This window comes from Pelobates fuscus, chromosome 1 (assembly GCF_036172605.1).
Source record: "Pelobates fuscus isolate aPelFus1 chromosome 1, aPelFus1.pri, whole genome shotgun sequence".
Lineage (NCBI taxonomy): Eukaryota > Metazoa > Chordata > Amphibia > Anura > Pelobatidae > Pelobates > Pelobates fuscus.
The window spans coordinates 7,622,769-7,645,497 of NC_086317.1; the positions used below are offsets into that span (position 1 = coordinate 7,622,769).

General features: G+C 42.8%; 1 protein-coding gene across 5 annotated transcripts in view; it reads left to right on the plus strand.

The window, feature by feature from the left end:
* Positions 1-22,729, plus strand: part of HAO2 (hydroxyacid oxidase 2) — a 91,598-nt gene that overhangs the window by 34,627 nt on the left and 34,242 nt on the right. For 3 of the 5 annotated variants that reach the window (XM_063446023.1, XM_063446038.1, XM_063446031.1), the window contains exon 3: positions 12,909-13,060. The exons of the other annotated variants lie outside the window; for them this stretch is intronic. In XM_063446023.1, the coding sequence (XP_063302093.1) occupies positions 12,909-13,060 (152 nt within the window). The remainder of the gene's footprint in view (positions 1-12,908; positions 13,061-22,729) is intronic. 5 annotated transcript variants of the gene reach the window in all.

Below are 22,729 nucleotides of genomic sequence, written 5' to 3' on the forward strand. Positions count from 1 at the left end.
AGCTTATTGTATTTGTTCTGGTAAGTAGAATCATTCCATTCGGGCCTTTTGCAGTAAACACTGTCTTTTCAGAGAAAATAACTCCACTGGCCACTCTTTAGATGGCTGCTAGAGGTGCTTCCTGGGGCAGTACTGCCTAGTGTGCAGCACTGCCATTCAGTGTCTCCACCCTCTACATGCAGACACTGAACTTTCCTCATACAGATGCATTGATTCAATTTATCTTTATGAGGAGATGCTGATTGGAATTGTGCTGGCTCTGCCCCTGATCTTCCTAGTTGACAGTCTCAGCCAATCCTATGGGGAAGTATTGTAATTTGCTCAGACCACCACTTCTGATGATGTTAGCAGACAGTCAGTTCAGAGGCAGAGCCAGCAGCTGCAGACTTGAATACAAGTAATATTTTACTATACTTAGGGAGGCAAGAAGGGGCCAAGGTGGTGGTTTTAACATAATAGGGTCAGAAATACATGATTGCGTTCCTGACCCTATAGTGCTCCTTTAAGCAAGAGTATGTGAAGAGTAGTTAGGGTTGCCACCTTTCTTGGAAAAAAAATACCAGTCTTAATCATTTGTTTAATCACAAGGAGTGACATCAGAGAAAATTCTGTAAAATCACCAACAAACTACTCACAGTTTGATTCTGCTGTATAGATGGATTGCTCCCAGTGTCTCAGTCTCGCAAGTCACCCAGTGTCTCAGTGTCCCTATGTATAACAGTGTCAGTGTCCCCATGTCGCCCAGTCCCCTAGTCTCTGTGTCCCCATTTCTCCCAGTGTCCCAATGTCTCAGTGTGTCCCCATGTCACTAGGATACTGGGGACACTGAGAGACATGGGGACACTGAGAGACATGGGGACACTGAGAGACCCGGGGACATAGAGACATGGGGACACTGAGAGACCCGGGGACATAGAGACATGGGGACACTGAGAGACATGGGGACACTGGGAGACATGGGGACACTGAATCATTTAGGGAAACTGGGAGAAATGGGGACACTGAGACAATAGGGACACAGACACTGGGAGACATGGGGACACTGAAACATTTGGGGACACTAAGACACTAGGGACACAGAGACATGGGAACAGACACTGGGAGACTAGGGGACACTGGGAGACTAGGGGACACTGGGAGACTAGGGGACACTGGGACACTGGCTGGGAGACAGACACTTGGGGACAATGGGAGACATGGGGACAGTTGTGGACATAGACATGGGGACACTGGGACATATAGGGACACTGGGAGACATGGGGACACTAGGCACACTGAGACACGAGGGACACAGACACTGGGAGACATGGGGACACCGAAACATTTAGGGACACTAAGACACTAGGGACACAGACATAGGGACACTGGGAGACATAGGGACACTGGGAGACTAGGGGGACACTGGCTTGGAGACAGACACTTGGAGACACTGGGAGACATGGGGACAGTTCTGGACATAGACATGGGGACACTGGGACATATAGGGACACTGGGACACATGGGGACACTAGGAACACTGAGAGACATGGGACACTGGATGGGGGAAATGGGGACACTGGGAGAAATGGGGACATAGTGTCTCCGTGTCCCAATGTCTCAGTGTCTCCCAATGTCCCTATGGCTCACAGCATCCCCATGTGTCCCCTAGTGTCTCAGTGTCCCCATGTTTTCCAGTGACCCCTACTGGCCGGTGCTGGTATTGCAGAGTAATCTCCATTTATTCTGAGAAAAATACCTGTATTTATACCTGTAATTTGTATTGCCAGTATTACTGCAATACTGGCACGGCCAGGCAGCCTCAAATACCAGTCAGGTGGCAAACCAGTAGAATACCAGTCAGATGGCAAACCTAAGAGTAGTGTGTGTAAAAAAAAAAAAAAAAAAGTTTTTTTTTTTTTTTTTTTTTAATGGGCCTATTCCATGGGCCTGGGCCTGGAGCTGCAGCTCCATCAGCCCCTATGTTAATCCGGCCCTGTGTATGCTATACATTAAGCTGTATATTATACATTAAGTTGTATGCTATACATTAAGCTGTATACTATACATTAAGCTGTATATTATACATTAAGCTGTATACTATACATTAAGCTGTATATTATACATTAAGCTGTATACTATACATTAAGCTGTATATTATACATTAAGCTGTATACTATACATTAAGCTGTTTATTATACATTAAGCTGTATACTATACATTAATCTGTATGCTATACATTAAGCTGTATATTGTACATTAAGCTGTATACCGTACATTAAGCTGTACATTATACATTAAGCTGTGTACTGTACATTAAACTGTATACCGTACATTAACCCGTAACGGCTTTGAGCCCTGGATCGCCCAGGATACTTACCTTCCTGATAGCTCAGGCAGTCCTCCCTACGGCAAAGCAGGTCCCCGGTCTCAAAGAGCGATCACATGGCAGGCATAGCTGCCCATTGAGCTGCCAGCAGGGGGACTAGTCTAGTATACCTGTAGCGGAGAGCTGATTTCTCGCAGCTATTCTCCACTTTAGATCCAAGGAAGGCTCAGGAACAAGTCATTAGTAAATCCACAGCAGAGTTTCCAGCAGGTAAAAAGGTACAGAAATATCCCCACAGCACTCCCAATAACTGGACGACACACAGTTTCAGGAGTAGAACTGACAATCGTTTATTCCAAGGTTTCTTATAAAGCCTGCTCCCATGCAAGGGAGGGAACTACAGTAATTATGACAGTAACCAATGCAGTGCTTGTTACCTCCCACACATCTCCTCCCCTCAGAGAGCGTCATAATCCCCTTAACTTGTACAGTACTTTACCCCCAACTTGGATGTACCCCTAAACCATCACATATCTTTAATATTAGGGTACCGCTAGGTAGCCCTGATCTGGGTGAATATAATATCCAAAATTCACCCAGATCGGACCAGTGGTTCGGCAGTTCCAGGAAGGTGAAGTTTGACCGACCGCACACGAGTTGGTATCCAAAAAGGGTTCCATGAGAATGGGCCCTGCGGTCGGTCTCCGTTCGGCAGTTAAAACAGACATTTATAACTGCCATCCATACTTTAATTCCCCTAGATAGTGATTCCCTCATTCGGTACTTTGTAACTACCGAATGGGGATTCGTTAACTCTCTCCGTTCGGCAGTTACGGAGCTCTGGAGGTCTCAGCGGTGTTTGGTTGTTTGAGTGTCCGATTTGAGTTCCAGACACTCGACGACAAAACACCGCTGAGATTTTCATGCGTAAGATGGCCGCCGCCACGTGTGCGCATGCCGAATGGCGGCCACCCAGACACACTGTTAATGAGCCTGTTAACTTGCGGTTTGGAGAGAATGTGAACCTTAATTGCTGGCACACTTCTCTCCGGGGTGGTCTCTCCGTTCGGTAGTTTCCAGAAGTATATAGTACGGATGGAAACTACCGAATAACATACAATTCACATATTACATAGGCGAATAGCAATTTCAACATAGGTAAAAATATAACAATTACAGTCACACAGGCATTTTGCAGGACAGGCTTACTGCGTTCCGCTACACTGCTCCCCCTTGCCCACAAGCCGGCATACACAGTCTGATCCCACACGGATCGGCTTGGGGATGACCGGGGTGCTCACGGATTATTTCTCCAGATCAGTTTGTCGTGACAACCCGTCGGCGTTCCCATTTTGCTTACCCGGGCGGTATTGAATGTTAAAGTCAAAGGGCTGCAGCGCCAAACTCCAGCGCAGCAGCCTGGCATTGTCCCCAGCCACCCGGTTCAGCCAGACCAACGGGTTGTGATCCGTGAGCAAAGAAAAAGCCTGTCCATACAAATAGGGTTGTAATTTCTTCAAGGCCCACACCACAACCAGGCATTCCTTCTCGATGGCGGCGTAGCTTACTTCCCGAGGTAAAAGTTTGCGACTGATGTAAGCCACGGGGTGTTCTCCGCCATCGGCCCCGACTTGGCTCAGTACTGCCCCCAATCCAAACATAGAAGCGTCTGTGTGAACAAGAAAACGTTTAGTTGGATTGGGAGCGGCCAAGACAGGGGCATTAACAAGTGCATCTTTCAAGTGTTGGAATGCCTGCTCACACTCCGGGGTCCAGGTTACTTGGCGGGGAAGGTTTTTACGGGTCAGGTCAGTGAGGGGTTTGGCCAGGGCACTATAATTGGGCACAAACTTCCGGTAATACCCTGCTGTCCCTAGGAAGGCTAATACCTGGGTTTTAGTTTTCGGGGTAGGCCACTGTGCTACTGCCTCTACTTTGGCTGGTTCCGGCTTTTGTTTACCACAGCCCACTCTGTGGCCCAGGTACTGTACCTCGGCCATCCCAATGCTACATTTCGCTGGTTTTAAGGTCAAGCCAGCCTCCCTGATCCTGTCTAGAACCGCTCCTATATGGGCCAAGTGTTCCTGCCAGGTATCGCTAAATATGGCAATATCATCGAGATACGCGCAGGTATAGTCTTGGAACCCATCTAGGAGGCGGTCCACCATCCGTTGGAAGGTAGCCGGCGCGTTTTTCATCCCAAACGGCATGACCTTAAATTGGTACAAGCCGAATGGGGTGACAAAGGCGGACTTAGGGATGGCGTCCGGGGCCAAGGGAATCTGCCAATACCCTTTACACAAATCAATAGTGGTAAGGTATTGACCCCTGGCCATCCGGTCCAGCAACTCATCTATCCTAGGCATCGGGTATGCGTCGGATACGGTTTTCTCATTCAATCTCCTGTAGTCCACGCAAAAGCGGGTCGTGCCGTCCCGCTTTGGTACGAGGACTACTGGAGAGGCCCAGGGGCTATCGGAGGGCTCAATGACTCCTAACTGAATCATCTCTTCAATTTCCTTGCGCATATTCTCCCGTACCGCTTCAGGGATGCGGTACGGAGTCTGGCGCATGGGAAGTTGGCCAGGGGTTTCTACTCGGTGGGTAGCCAGAGGGGTGTATCCAGGTACATTAGAAAAGGTCTCCTGCTTTTCTTGCAGTAGTTGTTGTACCTCGATACGCTCCTGTGGGCTTAACCGATCCCCCAGTACAACTGCTCCTAAATCCCCAGCCATCTGTCCGTCCTCTAACAGATCGGGGAGGGGTAGGCTGTCGCCTTCTTCAGAGGTGGGGGCGCAGATAGCTGTCACCTCCTCTGATCGCTCTTGGTAAGGCTTTAGCATGTTCACATGGATCATGCGTCGCCCCCCATTCCCTGCGCAGTGGCCAATTATATAAGTGGTGTCACACCGTTGCTCTACCACCTTATAAGGACCTTGCCAGGCGGCCTGTAGCTTATCGTGTCGGACAGGTTTTAAAATTAAAACTTTCTGTCCGACCTGAAAGCTACGGTCCCTGGCGCCTCTATCGTACCAGGTGCGCTGACGCGTCTGAGCTGCCTGTAGGTTTTCCTTTACCGTCTTTGTGAGAGCTTCCAGGCGATCTCGGAGGGCCAACACATATGGTACAATAGGGGTGCCGTCAGCGCTACGGTCTCCCTCCCAGTGTTCTCTAATCAAGTCTAGGGGTCCCCTTACTCTCCTCCCGAATAGCAGTTCAAAGGGAGAAAATCCCGTAGATTCCTGCGGCACCTCCCTGTAAGCAAACAGTAAGTGCGGCAGGAATTTTTCCCAGTCTCGGTGGGTCTCTGCGAAGGTTCGGAGCATCTGTTTTAAGGTGCCATTGAACCGTTCGCAGAGCCCATTAGTCTGGGGGTGGTACGGGGCACTAATGATGGGCTTAATCTTACAGAACTTCCAGAGCTGTTGGGTGACCTCTGCCGTGAACTGAGTGCCCTGATCCGAGATGATCTCCCTGGGTAACCCCATCCGGGAGAAAATCTGCATCAGCGCCTCAGCCACCGTCTCTGCATGGATATTAGTTAAGGCTACCGCCTCAGGGTAGCGAGTGGCGTAGTCCACTACGGTCAAAATGTACCGTTTGCCTGATGGGCTAGGCTTCCGGAAGGGGCCTACAATGTCTACTGCAACCCTATGAAAGGGTTCCTCAATTATGGGTAGGGGGTGCAGCTTTGCCTTACGCTTATCCCCCCTCTTTCCTACCCTCTGGCACGTATCGCAGGTGTTACAATACCTGCGCACCTCCTGGCTAATCCCTGGCCAGAAGAAACTTTGGGTCAGCCGATATCTGGTACGGCTGACCCCCAAATGTCCGGATAGCGGAATATCGTGCGCTATCCGGAGTAATTCGGTTCGGTACCTCTGCGGTACCACGAGCTGTCTTGCGGTTATGGGTTCTGACCCAGCTACCTCTTTACTTGTTTCCCGATATAATAACTGCCTGTCCCATACAAATCTTTCCCCCTCCGCCCCAGGTTGGATAGAGGTGACCTTGTCTCGATATACTTGTAAGGTAGGGTCAGTGATCACCTCGGCTACAAACTCGTCAGGAGGGGCCCACGGCATACAGTCTAGGGAAGGGGAGGAATCTCTTACCTGGACCTCCGGCAGTGCGTTGTTGTTGTGCTGGGTGCGGGCCTGTTGCCTGGTGACTACTGGGTGTGCTTCCTCAGTAGTTTGTGGTTCAAAGGCGGAGGTGAGTTTGCCCAGATCATTCCCTAGAACCACCTCAGCAGGTAATTGCGGCATTAGTCCCACTTCCACATTCCCAAACCCCGCACCCCAATGCAAGTGTACCCGGGCTGTGTCTAGCCGATACACGGCTCCCCCTGCAACCCTGACAGCCACAGTCTTATTCAGTTTGGCTTTGTCCGAAACCAAATGACTTTGCACCAGGGTGATGGTGGCTCCCGAGTCTCTGAGCCCCTGCATAGGCTTCCCTTCGAGATATACGGTCTGCCTATGGTGCTGTCGATTATCCGCCTGTGCTTGTAAGGGATTGGCCTCATGCAGCACTTCCCACTGTTCCACAGTCGTGACTGGAACGGCAGAGCTGTAGGTAAGTGGTATCTCATCTTGGTAGTGATGGGCGGCTGCTCTCGGTGGTGGTGGTGGAGGCCCTGGTCGGATCCAGGTGTTGCGGTCTCTAGACTGTGGACACTCTCGTTGAAAATGTCCCCACTTCTGGCATCGGTGGCATTGCACAGAAGCAGGTGTGCGGTATCTCTGCTGTGCTGCTGCTGGTGCTGGTGGAGGGAGTTGTCTTGGTGGGGGTTGAGGGTTAGGAGAGAAGGAATTCCCCCCTGGTGGCCGCATGGCAGGTTTGGTACTCACTGCCTTGGTTTGTCTGCGAGCGTCCATAAAATCATCTGCCTTTTTGGCAGCCTCGGTGAGGGTGATGGGGTTACGATCCCTCACCCATTCCTGTAGTTCTGAGGATATCCCCTCATAAAACTGCTCCAACAGCAGCATTTGTAACAAGTCCTCCATGGACCGTGCTTTACTGGACTGCATCCACCCAAGAGCTGCCCTTTCTAGTCGGCAAGCCCACTCTGCGTGCGAATCTTTGTCCGCCTTTTTCAATTCCCTGAAGCGCCTCCGGTATGCCTCTGCTGTTATTGCATACCGGGCCAGGATAATTTCTTTTACCCGATTATAGTTCCTAATTTCAATATCAGGCACAGTGCGGTAAGCTTCAGCTGCCCTTCCTGACAGCCGTCCGGCTAATATGGGTACCCACTCTTCCCTTGGTATGTTATGCAGCGTACACAGTCTCTCAAAGTCTTGGAGGAAGGCATCTATATCCTCCTCTGCTTCCACATACGTTTTAAAAGCTTGATAGGGAATTTTGGGCTTACCCTCTTGTGTCACAGCTCCTGCTGCACTTCTTTCTGGTGTTTGTGGTCTCCTGTTTCTCATCACAAACTCCTGTACCTCTGTCATCGTTTTAGAGATGATCTCTGTTGGTGGGTTTTCTCCATAAAAGGCCAGTCTGAATTGTAAGTGCCTTTGGAACTCCTCCTGTTCTGTTTCAGGTCTTTGTTCCGTGGCCTGGACCTCTTCTGCTCTGTACTCTGCCATTACTTCGGTGATAAGCGTTGCTTTGGATTTGCTGCTGGCAGAACCACCTTTCGCTTCCAGAAGGTCTTTCAATGTGGTTCTCTTTAGCGTAGAAAGGTCAATCTCCATTAATCCTTGTTCCTCTGTGAGTCTGGATCCCACCGCTGCCAACCAATGTAGCGGAGAGCTGATTTCTCGCAGCTATTCTCCACTTTAGATCCAAGGAAGGCTCAGGAACAAGTCATTAGTAAATCCACAGCAGAGTTTCCAGCAGGTAAAAAGGTACAGAAATATCCCCACAGCACTCCCAATAACTGGACGACACACAGTTTCAGGAGTAGAACTGACAATCGTTTATTCCAAGGTTTCTTATAAAGCCTGCTCCCATGCAAGGGAGGGAACTACAGTAATTATGACAGTAACCAATGCAGTGCTTGTTACCTCCCACACATCTCCTCCCCTCAGAGAGCGTCATAATCCCCTTAACTTGTACAGTACTTTACCCCCAACTTGGATGTACCCCTAAACCATCACATATCTTTAATATTAGGGTACCGCTAGGTAGCCCTGATCTGGGTGAATATAATATCCAAAATTCACCCAGATCGGACCAGTGGTTCGGCAGTTCCAGGAAGGTGAAGTTTGACCGACCGCACACGAGTTGGTATCCGAAAAGGGTTCCATGAGAATGGGCCCTGCGGTCGGTCTCCGTTCGGCAGTTAAAACAGACATTTATAACTGCCATCCATACTTTAATTCCCCTAGATAGTGATTCCCTCATTCGGTACTTTGTAACTACCGAATGGGGATTCGTTAACTCTCTCCGTTCGGCAGTTACGGAGCTCTGGAGGTCTCAGCGGTGTTTGGTTGTTTGAGTGTCCGATTTGAGTTCCAGACACTCGACGACAAAACACCGCTGAGATTTTCATGCGTAAGATGGCCGCCGCCACGTGTGCGCATGCCGAATGGCGGCCACCCAGACACACTGTTAATGAGCCTGTTAACTTGCGGTTTGGAGAGAATGTGAACCTTAATTGCTGGCACACTTCTCTCCGGGGTGGTCTCTCCGTTCGGTAGTTTCCAGAAGTATATAGTACGGATGGAAACTACCGAATAACATACAATTCACATATTACATAGGCGAATAGCAATTTCAACATAGGTAAAAATATAACAATTACAGTCACACAGGCATTTTGCAGGACAGGCTTACTGCGTTCCGCTACAATACCCAATAAAATAATTATATAAAACATATATGTATAAAAAAATAAAAAAAATTATATATATATATATATATATATATATATATGTATTATATATATAAAATATACATATATCTTATATATGTAACTTCATACTTCAAATGTATTTTAAAGTTAATAAAATTACATATATTAGTATTAAAATACACTTAGAATGAAGTTATATATATATTATATAAATATATATGCATAAATACTATAATAAATGAAATAATTACATAAAATAATAATAAAAAAATTATATATACATATGTAATTTCAGTCTAACTGTATTTTAAAATGTAATATATATATATATATATTGGTAACAAAATACACTTAGAATGGCATTCTATATATATATATACAGATAAATAAAAATAATTGCATATATATATATAATTACATAAGTATTCACATAGAATTTAAATACATATATATGTGTATATTTATGTAATAATTTAATATAATTATGTGATTTCACTAAGTAAAATTTGAGGAATGTGTTTGACGACCCAGGCAGAAAGTCCAGAGAATTTAATTAGCAAGCAGTGAAATTGAAGTTGTGAGATTGTCAGTGAAAGTGACGTTTTTTGCAGACTATATTATTGTTGTGAAACACTTATGTTTGTGTTCAGTGAAGTCTCCCGAGTATATCATGTTTTATGGTGTTTTGTACAGGTTTTATGGTGTTTTCAAAAGTTACAGCGTCAAATATAAGGCTTCTTGTGTTTCATTTTTTTCACATAGTAATTCACCAGGTTGGTTATGTTGCCTTTGAGACCGTATGGTAGCCCAGTAATGAGAATTACCCCCATGATGGCATGCCATTTGCAAAAGTAGACAGCTCAAGGTATTGCAAGTGAGGTATGTCCAGTCTTTATTAGTAGCCACTTAGTCACAAACACTGGCCAAAATTAGCATTCATATTTGTTTTTTTTCACACAAAAACAAATATGAACGCTAACTTTGGCCAGTGTTTGTGACTAAGTGGCTACTAAAACAGACTGACATACCCCTGGGTTCTCTACTTTTGCAAGCGGCATGCCATCATGGGGGTAATTCTCATTCCTGGACTATGATATGGTCTCAAAGGCAACATAACTAATCTGGCGAATTTCAATATGTATAAACTGAAAAATTTAATGTGCTATATTTGACCCTGTAACTTTCCAAAACACCATAAAACCTGTACATAGGGGGTACTCTTTTACACATGAGACATCGCTGAATACAAATATTTGTACTTTATTGCAGTAAAAGCAAACAGTATTATGACATTCACAGTTAAAATGCCAGGTAGAACTAAACAAATGGAAAAAACTCTTAATTTCTCACACTTTTTTGAATTTTTTTGATAATAAATTGTTATATATATATATATATATATATATATATATATATATATACATGAATAGTTAATGTGAAATGAAAGCCCTGTTTCTCCTTAATAAAATTATATATAATAAGTGTGGGTGCATTTAATATGAAAGAGGGAATTGACGGTTGAACATGTAGCGCAAATTCCAGGTTTTGTTTACGTTTTGTTTTGATCAGAACGTGTACAATTGACTCCGTCCTTAAGGGGTTAACCTGTATAACGTACATTAAGCTGTAGCTGTTCTGGTGAAAATAGTGTCCCTTTAAGAAATGTGAGAAATTAAATGTGATTTAATATATTAGTGTTATTAGAATTAGTGTTAGTAGACTAACTGTTATTAATATAAGTATTAGAATTAATCTTAGTTATTCGTTGTGTGACAAAACCCCTTATTTGGCTTTCCCCAGAGTTATTCTCCTACTCAGTTCTCACATTTCCCTAATAATTTATTCCCCTATTCTGCTACCATTTGAGGAGACTGAGTACCGAACTCCGACCACCCCCTTGGCTTGTTAGGTTCAAACAAACCACAAGAATTCAGTGTTCTCTATGTGTGGCCGCGGTTCGTATAAACGAATGCCACGTGGTGAAGAAAACGGTGGCCATCTTGTCGCACCGAAAGCAAGCAGCGGGACTTGGTCGCTGAGTGCCTGGAACTCTGAGGTGGCCACTCGACGTCCCGAACACCGGTGAAACCATACGAACGCCTGCTTCTGTTTTCAGCAAGCCAGGAGAGCACTGTTCGGCTGGCTTGTTTGACTGGATCTCCCAAACAAACACTGCCCATGAGCCAGGGGACCCGTTCACCTTTTTACCCATTCACCTTTTTATTTGTGTAAAAACTCTCAAACTAGACCAACCGCTACCTCTGAAACTATGGAACTATTTTGGGCAAACATCTCGAGAGTGGTCGGTCATTGCTTCACCCTGTTGGCAATTTGATTATGTTCGTGGGATCTGAGCGCTTTTCGGATATATTGGGCGCTCAGATCCAAGCTATCTGGGGATGTATGGACTATGGGTGTTCGGTTATGTGAAATATGATTTTATGTATTTTAAAGTCTTTTTTGGAGTTTTGTGGAAAAGTAAATGTTTTCTGTACCTTGAGATAATTGAGTTTATTACAGTACTTAACCTAATTATCTCCCAGGTACAGAGGAGGGATTATTCTATTTTATGTGGGAGTGTCCTGGACCTGAGAGCCAATGCCATTATGCGATTGCTGGTACTGTAGTCTATTCTCAGGTCCTGGGGGGAGTGCCCCTTGCATGGGGACCTGCACAAAAGGCCAGTTGTGGCTACCATTAAACACATTGCTTTACCCGTTCATAAAGGATTGGCTCATGTTTGGGGTATTGGGAGTTATAATCACTACAACCTCTTCTATGCTTGGATTTCGGGAGATTCTTTACGGATATACTCGGAGTCGGAGTATAGGAATCCGTTACTTATTAGAATGTTTATTATATTTAGTATTAATTTAAGATCATTGATTAATATTAGTGTTCTGAGCACTTTTAGTATTAATGCTAGTAATAGTGTTATTAGTGCCTGTGTTATCAGTATTAATGTTAATTACATTTACACTGCCATTGCGACACCATCAGTGTAATGAGACATAACATTTATGAACAGATTGACTACATACGTATACGTGGGTTCCTCCAAGCGCCACTCCCTGCCACCACAAGGAAGCAGTTACTTCCTCTAACTCGCCGGAGCTAAGCCCTGCAGTGCCAGGCTTAGCTCATTGGCTGAGAGCAATCAACTGACTTGAGTTGAGTTGTTTCTGCTTTGCAAAACTTAGCTCAGGAGAACTAACAGAAACTCATAGCAGCAACTTCTCGTTCTCACAAGCTGATGTGAAAGGGCTGGGAATGTTGCCCAGTGGACCTCACGTAAGAAGACAACACGCTGTAGTGGTTATGGTGCATGGAGTGTTCCTTTAAGTGGTTTGAAATGTGAATATATGTGATAACGAATAAAATACTTTAGTGGATAAGAATATAATAGCTGAGAATAAATGAGAGTAACTCAGAAAATCAATACAATTTCATTAACAAATAGAAACAGGTGTCAGAGAGATTAAGATCATGGCTGCATTAGACATTTAAAAGGTTTTCTAATTCATGACCGATTGAGCCATCTCAGCAATTTGATTACATAATGGGAGGGAAAAAAAACTAGAAAGAAAATAGAATTTCTGTTAAATGATGTATTTCAGAGAGGAGTATATTCCTATAAATTACTATATTTTTATTGTTTTAGTGCATTCTGTCTACAAATACAATTACGGGTGAGAGGGTGCTGGTGGTATTTAACAAAATAAAGAAATCCACATGAAATAGCCATAATGTCCCATTGTCTGCTGTAATCATCATCAGACATTGTTCTTCCAGGATTCGCCTGAGGCCTCGGATGCTCCGGGATGTGTCAGTAATGGACACTCGGACAACGGTTCTGGGGACAGAGATCAGCTGCCCGATTGGCATAGCTCCTACTGCCTTCCACTGCTTGGCATGGCCTGATGGAGAGATGAGTACAGCCAGGGGTAAGTAGCCAAGCAGTTAAGATATCATACTTACTAACATGGAAAGTAAGTCCACCATAGACAGCTGGAACCACAACATCATACGTACTAACATAGACAGCTGGAACCACAACATCATACGTACTAACATAGACAGCTGGAACCACAACATCATACGTACTAACATAGACAGCTGGAACCACAACATCATACATAGTAACATAGACAGCTGGAACCACAACATCATACGTACTAACATAGACAGCTGGAAACACAACATCATACGTACTAACATAGACAGCTGGAACCACAACATCATACATACTAACATAGACAGCTGGAACCACAACATCATACGTACTAACATAGACAGCTTGAACCACAACATCATACATACTAACATAGACAGCTGGAACCACAACATCATACGTACTAACATAGACAGCTGGAACCACAACATTATACGTACTAACATAGACAGCTGGAACCACAACATCATACATACTAACATAGACAGCTGGAACCACAACATCATACGTACTAACATAGACAGCTGGAACCACAACATTATACGTACTAACATAGACAGCTGGAACCACAACATCATACATACTAACATAGACAGCTGGAACCACAACATCATACGTACTAACATAGACAGCTGGAACCACAACATCATACATACTAACATAGACAGCTGGAACCACAACATCATACGTACTAACATAGACAGCTGGAACTACAACATCATACGTACTAACATAGACAGCTGGAACCACAACATCATACGTACTAACATAGACAGCTGGAACCACAACATCATACGTACTAACATAGACAGCTGGAACCACAACATTATACGTACTAACATAGACAGCTGGAATCACAACATTATACGTACTAACATAGACAGCTGGAACTACAACATCATACATACTAACATAGACAGCTGGAACTACAACATCATACATACTAACATAGACAGCTGGAACTACAACATCATACGTACTAACATAGACAGCTGGAACCACAACATCATACGTACTAACATAGACAGCTGGAACCACAACATAATACATACTAACATAGACAGCTGGAACCACAACATCATACGTACTAACATAGACAGCTGGAACCACAACATCATACGTACTAACATAGACAGCTGGAACCACAACATCATACGTACTAACATAGACAGCTGGAACTACAACATCATACATACTAACATAGACAGCTGGAACCACAACATCATACGTACTAACATAGACAGCTGGAACCACAACATCATACGTACTAACATAGACAGCTGGAACTACAACATTACGTACTAACATAGACAGCTGGAACCACAACATCATACGTACTAACATAGACAGCTGGAACCACAACATCATACGTACTAACATAGACAGCTGGAACCACAACATAATACATACTAACATAGACAGCTGGAACCACAACATCATACGTACTAACATAGACAGCTGGAACCACAACATCATACATACTAACATAGACAGCTGGAACCACAACATCATACGTACTAACATAGACAGCTGGAACTACAACATCATACGTACTAACATAGACAGCTGGAACCACAACATCATACGTACTAACATAGACAGCTGGAAACACAACATCATACGTACTAACATAGACAGCTGGAACCACAACATCATACATACTAACATAGACAGCTGGAACCACAACATCATACGTACTAACATAGACAGCTTGAACCACAACATCATACATACTAACATAGACAGCTGGAACCACAACATCATACGTACTAACATAGACAGCTGGAACTACAACATCATACGTACTAACATAGACAGCTGGAACCACAACATCATACATACTAACATAGACAGCTGGAACCACAACATCATACGTACTAACATAGACAGCTGGAACCACAACATTATACGTACTAACATAGACAGCTGGAACCACAACATCATACATACTAACATAGACAGCTGGAACCACAACATCATACGTACTAACATAGACAGCTGGAACCACAACATTATACGTACTAACATAGACAGCTGGAACCACAACATCATACGTACTAACATAGACAGCTGGAACCACAACATCATACATACTAACATAGACAGCTGGAACCACAACATCATACGTACTAACATAGACAGCTGGAACTACAACATCATACGTACTAACATAGACAGCTGGAACCACAACATCATGCGTACTAACATAGACAGCTGGAACTACAACATCATACGTACTAACATAGACAGCTGGAACCACAACATCATACGTACTAACATAGACAGCTGGAACCACAACATTATACGTACTAACATAGACAGCTGGAATCACAACATTATACGTACTAACATAGACAGCTGGAACTACAACATCATACATACTAACATAGACAGCTGGAACTACAACATCATACATACTAACATAGACAGCTGGAACTACAACATCATACGTACTAACATAGACAGCTGGAACCACAACATCATACGTACTAACATAGACAGCTGGAACCACAACATCATACGTACTAACATAGACAGCTGGAACCACAACATCATACGTACTAACATAGACAGCTGGAACTACAACATCATACGTACTAACATAGACAGCTGGAACCACAACATCATACGTACTAACATAGACAGCTGGAACCACAACATCATACGTACTAACATAGACAGCTGGAACCACAACATTATACGTACTAACATAGACAGCTGGAACCACAACATCATACGTACTAACATAGACAGCTGGAACCACAACATTATACGTACTAACATAGACAGCTGGAACTACAACATCATACGTACTAACATAGACAGCTGGAACCACAACATCATACGTACTAACATAGACAGCTGGAACTACAACATCATACGTACTAACATAGACAGCTGGAACTACAACATCATACATACTAACATAGACAGCTGGAACTACAACATCATACATACTAACATAGACAGCTGGAACTACAACATCATACGTACTAACATAGACAGCTGGAACCACAACATCATACGTACTAACATAGACAGCTGGAACCACAACATCATACGTACTAACATAGACAGCTGGAACCACAACATTATACGTACTAACATAGACAGCTGGAACCACAACATTATACGTACTAACATAGACAGCTGGAACTACAACATCATACATACTAACATAGACAGCTGGAACCACAACATCATACGTACTAACATAGACAGCTGGAACTACAACATCATACGTACTAACATAGACAGCTGGAACTACAACATCATACGTACTAACATAGACAGCTGGAACTACAACATCATACGTACTAACATAGACAGCTGGAACTACAACATCATACGTACTAACATAGACAGCTGGAACCACAACATCATACATACTAACATAGACAGCTGGAACTACAACATCATACGTACTAACATAGACAGCTGGAACTACAACATCATACGTACTAACATAGACAGCTGGAACTACAACATCATACGTACTAACATAGACAGCTGGAACCACAACATCATACATACTAACATAGACAGCTGGAACTACAACATCATACGTACTAACATAGACAGCTGGAACTACAACATCATACGTACTAACATAGACAGCTGGAACTACAACATCATACGTACTAACATAGACAGCTGGAACTACAACATCATACATACTAACATAGACAGCTGGAACCACAACATCATACGTACTAACATAGACAGCTGGAACTACAACATCATACGTACTAACATAGACAGCTGGAACCACAACATTATACGTACTAACATAGACAGCTGGAACTACAACATTATACGTACTAACATAGACAGCTGGAACCACAACATCATACGTACTAACATAGACAGCTGGAACTACAACATCATACGTACTAACATAGACAGCTGGAACTACAACATCATACGTACTAACATAGACAGCTGGAACCACAACATCATACGTACTAACATAGACAGCTGGAACTACAACATCATACGTACTAACATAGACAGCTGGAACTACAACATCATACATACTAACATAGACAGCTGGAACCACAACATCATACGTACTAACATAGACAGCTGGAACTACAACATCATACGTACTAACATAGACAGCTGGAACTACAACATCATACGTACTAACATAGACAGCTGGAACTACAACATCATACGTACTAACATAGACAGCTGGAACTACAACATCATACGTACTAACATAGACAGCTGGAACTACAACATCATACGTACTAACATAGACAGCTGGAACCACAACATCATACGTACTAACATAGACAGCTGGAACCACAACATCATACGTACTAACATAGACAGCTGGAACCACAACATCATACGTACTAACATAGACAGCTGGAACCACAACATTATACGTACTAACATAGACAGCTGGAACCACAACATTATACGTACTAACATAGACAGCTGGAACTACAACATCATACATACTAACATAGACAGCTGGAACCACAACATCATACGTACTAACATAGACAGCTGGAACCACAACATCATACGTACTAACATAGACAGCTGGAACCACAACATTATACGTACTAACATAGACAGCTGGAACCACAACATTATACGTACTAACATAGACAGCTGGAACTACAACATCATACATACTAACATAGACAGCTGGAACCACAACATCATACGTACTAACATAGACAGCTGGAACTACAACATCATACGTACTAACATAGACAGCTGGAACTACAACATCATACGTACTAACATAGACAGCTGGAACCACAACATCATACGTACTAACATAGACAGCTGGAACTACAACATCATACATACTAACATAGACAGCTGGAACCACAACATCATACGTACTAACATAGACAGCTGGAACCACAACATCATACGTACTAACATAGACAGCTGGAAACACAACATCATACGTACTAACATAGACAGCTGGAACTACAACATCATACGTACTAACATAGACAGCTGGAACTACAACATCATACATACTAACATAGACAGCTGGAACTACAACATCATACATACTAACATAGACAGCTGGAACTACAACATCATACGTACTAACATAGACAGCTGGAACTACAACATCATACGTACTAACATAGACAGCTGGAACTACAACATCATACGTACTAACATAGACAGCTGGAACTACAACATTATACGTACTAACATAGACAGCTGGAACCACAACATTATACGTACTAACATAGACAGCTGGAACCACAACATTATACGTACTAACATAGACAGCTGGAACTACAACATTATACGTACTAACATAGACAGCTGGAACCACAACATCATACATACTAACATAGACAGCTGGAACCACAACATCATACGTACTAACATAGACAGCTGGAACTACAACATCATACGTACTAACATAGACAGCTGGAACCACAACATCATACGTACTAACATAGACAGCTGGAACCACAACATCATACGTACTAACATAGACAGCTGGAAACACAACATCATACGTACTAACATAGACAGCTGGAACTACAACATCATACGTACTAACATAGACAGCTGGAACCACAACATCATACGTACTAACATAGACAGCTGGAAACACAACATCATACATACTAACATAGACAGCTGGAACTACAACATCATACGTACTAACATAGACAGCTGGAACTACAACATCATACGTACTAACATAGACAGCTGGAACCACAACATCATACGTACTAACATAGACAGCTGTAACCACAACATCATACGTACTAACATAGACAGCTGGAACCACAACATCATACGTACTAACATAGACAGCTGGAACCACAACATTATACATACTAACATAGACAGCTGGAACCACAACATCATACGTACTAACATAGACAGCTGGAAACACAACATCATACGTACTAACATAGACAGCTGGAACCACAACATCATACATACTAACATAGACAGCTGGAAACACAACATCATACGTACTAACATAGATAGCTGGAAACACAACATCATACGTACTAACATAGACAGCTGGAACCACAACATCATACATACTAACATAGACAGCTGGAACTACAACATCATACGTACTAACATAGACAGCTGGAACTACAACATCATACGTACTAACATAGACAGCTGGAACCACAACATCATACATACTAACATAGACAGCTGGAACCACAACATCATACATACTAACATAGACAGCTGGAACTACAACATCATACGTACTAACATAGACAGCTGGAACCACAACATCATACGTACTAACATAGACAGCTGGAACTACAACATCATACGTACTAACATAGACAGCTGGAACCACAACATTATACGTACTAACATAGACAGCTGGAACCACAACATCATACGTACTAACATAGACAGCTGGAACCACAACATCATACGTACTAACATAGACAGCTGGAAACACAACATCATACGTACTAACATAGACAGCTGGAACCACAACATCATACATACTAACATAGACAGCTGGAACTACAACATCATACGTACTAACATAGACAGCTGGAACTACAACATCATACGTACTAACATAGACAGCTGGAACTACAACATCATACGTACTAACATAGACAGCTGGAACCACAACATCATACATACTAACATAGACAGCTGGAACTACAACATCATACGTACTAACATAGACAGCTGGAACTACAACATCATACGTACTAACATAGACAGCTGGAACTACAACATCATACGTACTAACATAGACAGCTGGAACTACAACATCATACATACTAACATAGACAGCTGGAACCACAACATCATACGTACTAACATAGACAGCTGGAACTACAACATCATACGTACTAACATAGACAGCTGGAACCACAACATTATACGTACTAACATAGACAGCTGGAACTACAACATTATACGTACTAACATAGACAGCTGGAACCACAACATCATACGTACTAACATAGACAGCTGGAACTACAACATCATACGTACTAACATAGACAGCTGGAACTACAACATCATACGTACTAACATAGACAGCTGGAACCACAACATCATACGTACTAACATAGACAGCTGGAACTACAACATCATACGTACTAACATAGACAGCTGGAACTACAACATCATACATACTAACATAGACAGCTGGAACCACAACATCATACGTACTAACATAGACAGCTGGAACTACAACATCATACGTACTAACATAGACAGCTGGAACTACAACATCATACGTACTAACATAGACAGCTGGAACTACAACATCATACGTACTAACATAGACAGCTGGAACTACAACATCATACGTACTAACATAGACAGCTGGAACTACAACATCATACGTACTAACATAGACAGCTGGAACCACAACATCATACGTACTAACATAGACAGCTGGAACCACAACATCATACGTACTAACATAGACAGCTGGAACCACAACATCATACGTACTAACATAGACAGCTGGAACCACAACATTATACGTACTAACATAGACAGCTGGAACCACAACATTATACGTACTAACATAGACAGCTGGAACTACAACATCATACATACTAACATAGACAGCTGGAACCACAACATCATACGTACTAACATAGACAGCTGGAACCACAACATCATACGTACTAACATAGACAGCTGGAACCACAACATTATACGTACTAACATAGACAGCTGGAACCACAACATTATACGTACTAACATAGACAGCTGGAACTACAACATCATACATACTAACATAGACAGCTGGAACCACAACATCATACGTACTAACATAGACAGCTGGAACTACAACATCATACGTACTAACATAGACAGCTGGAACTACAACATCATACGTACTAACATAGACAGCTGGAACCACAACATCATACGTACTAACATAGACAGCTGGAACCACAACATCATACATACTAACATAGACAGCTGGAACCACAACATCATACGTACTAACATAGACAGCTGGAACTACAACATCATACGTACTAACATAGACAGCTGGAACCACAACATCATACGTACTAACATAGACAGCTGGAACCACAACATCATACATACTAACATAGACAGCTGGAACTACAACATCATACGTACTAACATAGACAGCTGGAACTACAACATCATACATACTAACATAGACAGCTGGAACCACAACATCATACGTACTAACATAGACAGCTGGAACCACAACATCATACGTACTAACATAGACAGCTGGAAACACAACATCATACGTACTAACATAGACAGCTGGAACTACAACATCATACGTACTAACATAGACAGCTGGAACTACAACATCATACATACTAACATAGACAGCTGGAACTACAACATCATACATACTAACATAGACAGCTGGAACTACAACATCATACGTACTAACATAGACAGCTGGAACTACAACATCATACGTACTAACATAGACAGCTGGAACTACAACATCATACGTACTAACATAGACAGCTGGAACTACAACATTATACGTACTAACATAGACAGCTGGAACCACAACATTATACGTACTAACATAGACAGCTGGAACCACAACATTATACGTACTAACATAGACAGCTGGAACTACAACATTATACGTACTAACATAGACAGCTGGAACCACAACATCATACATACTAACATAGACAGCTGGAACCACAACATCATACGTACTAACATAGACAGCTGGAACCACAACATCATACGTACTAACATAGACAGCTGGAAACACAACATCATACGTACTAACATAGACAGCTGGAACTACAACATCATACGTACTAACATAGACAGCTGGAACCACAACATCATACGTACTAACATAGACAGCTGGAAACACAACATCATACATACTAACATAGACAGCTGGAACTACAACATCATACGTACTAACATAGACAGCTGGAACTACAACATCATACGTACTAACATAGACAGCTGGAACCACAACATCATACGTACTAACATAGACAGCTGTAACCACAACATCATACGTACTAACATAGACAGCTGGAACCACAACATCATACGTACTAACATAGACAGCTGGAACCACAACATTATACATACTAACATAGACAGCTGGAACCACAACATCATACGTACTAACATAGACAGCTGGAAACACAACATCATACGTACTAACATAGACAGCTGGAACCACAACATCATACATACTAACATAGACAGCTGGAAACACAACATCATACGTACTAACATAGATAGCTGGAAACACAACATCATACGTACTAACATAGACAGCTGGAACCACAACATCATACATACTAACATAGACAGCTGGAACTACAACATCATACGTACTAACATAGACAGCTGGAACTACAACATCATACGTACTAACATAGACAGCTGGAACCACAACATCATACATACTAACATAGACAGCTGGAACCACAACATCATACATACTAACATAGACAGCTGGAACTACAACATCATACGTACTAACATAGACAGCTGGAACCACAACATCATACGTACTAACATAGACAGCTGGAACTACAACATCATACGTACTAACATAGACAGCTGGAACCACAACATTATACGTACTAACATAGACAGCTGGAACCACAACATCATACGTACTAACATAGACAGCTGGAACCACAACATCATACGTACTAACATA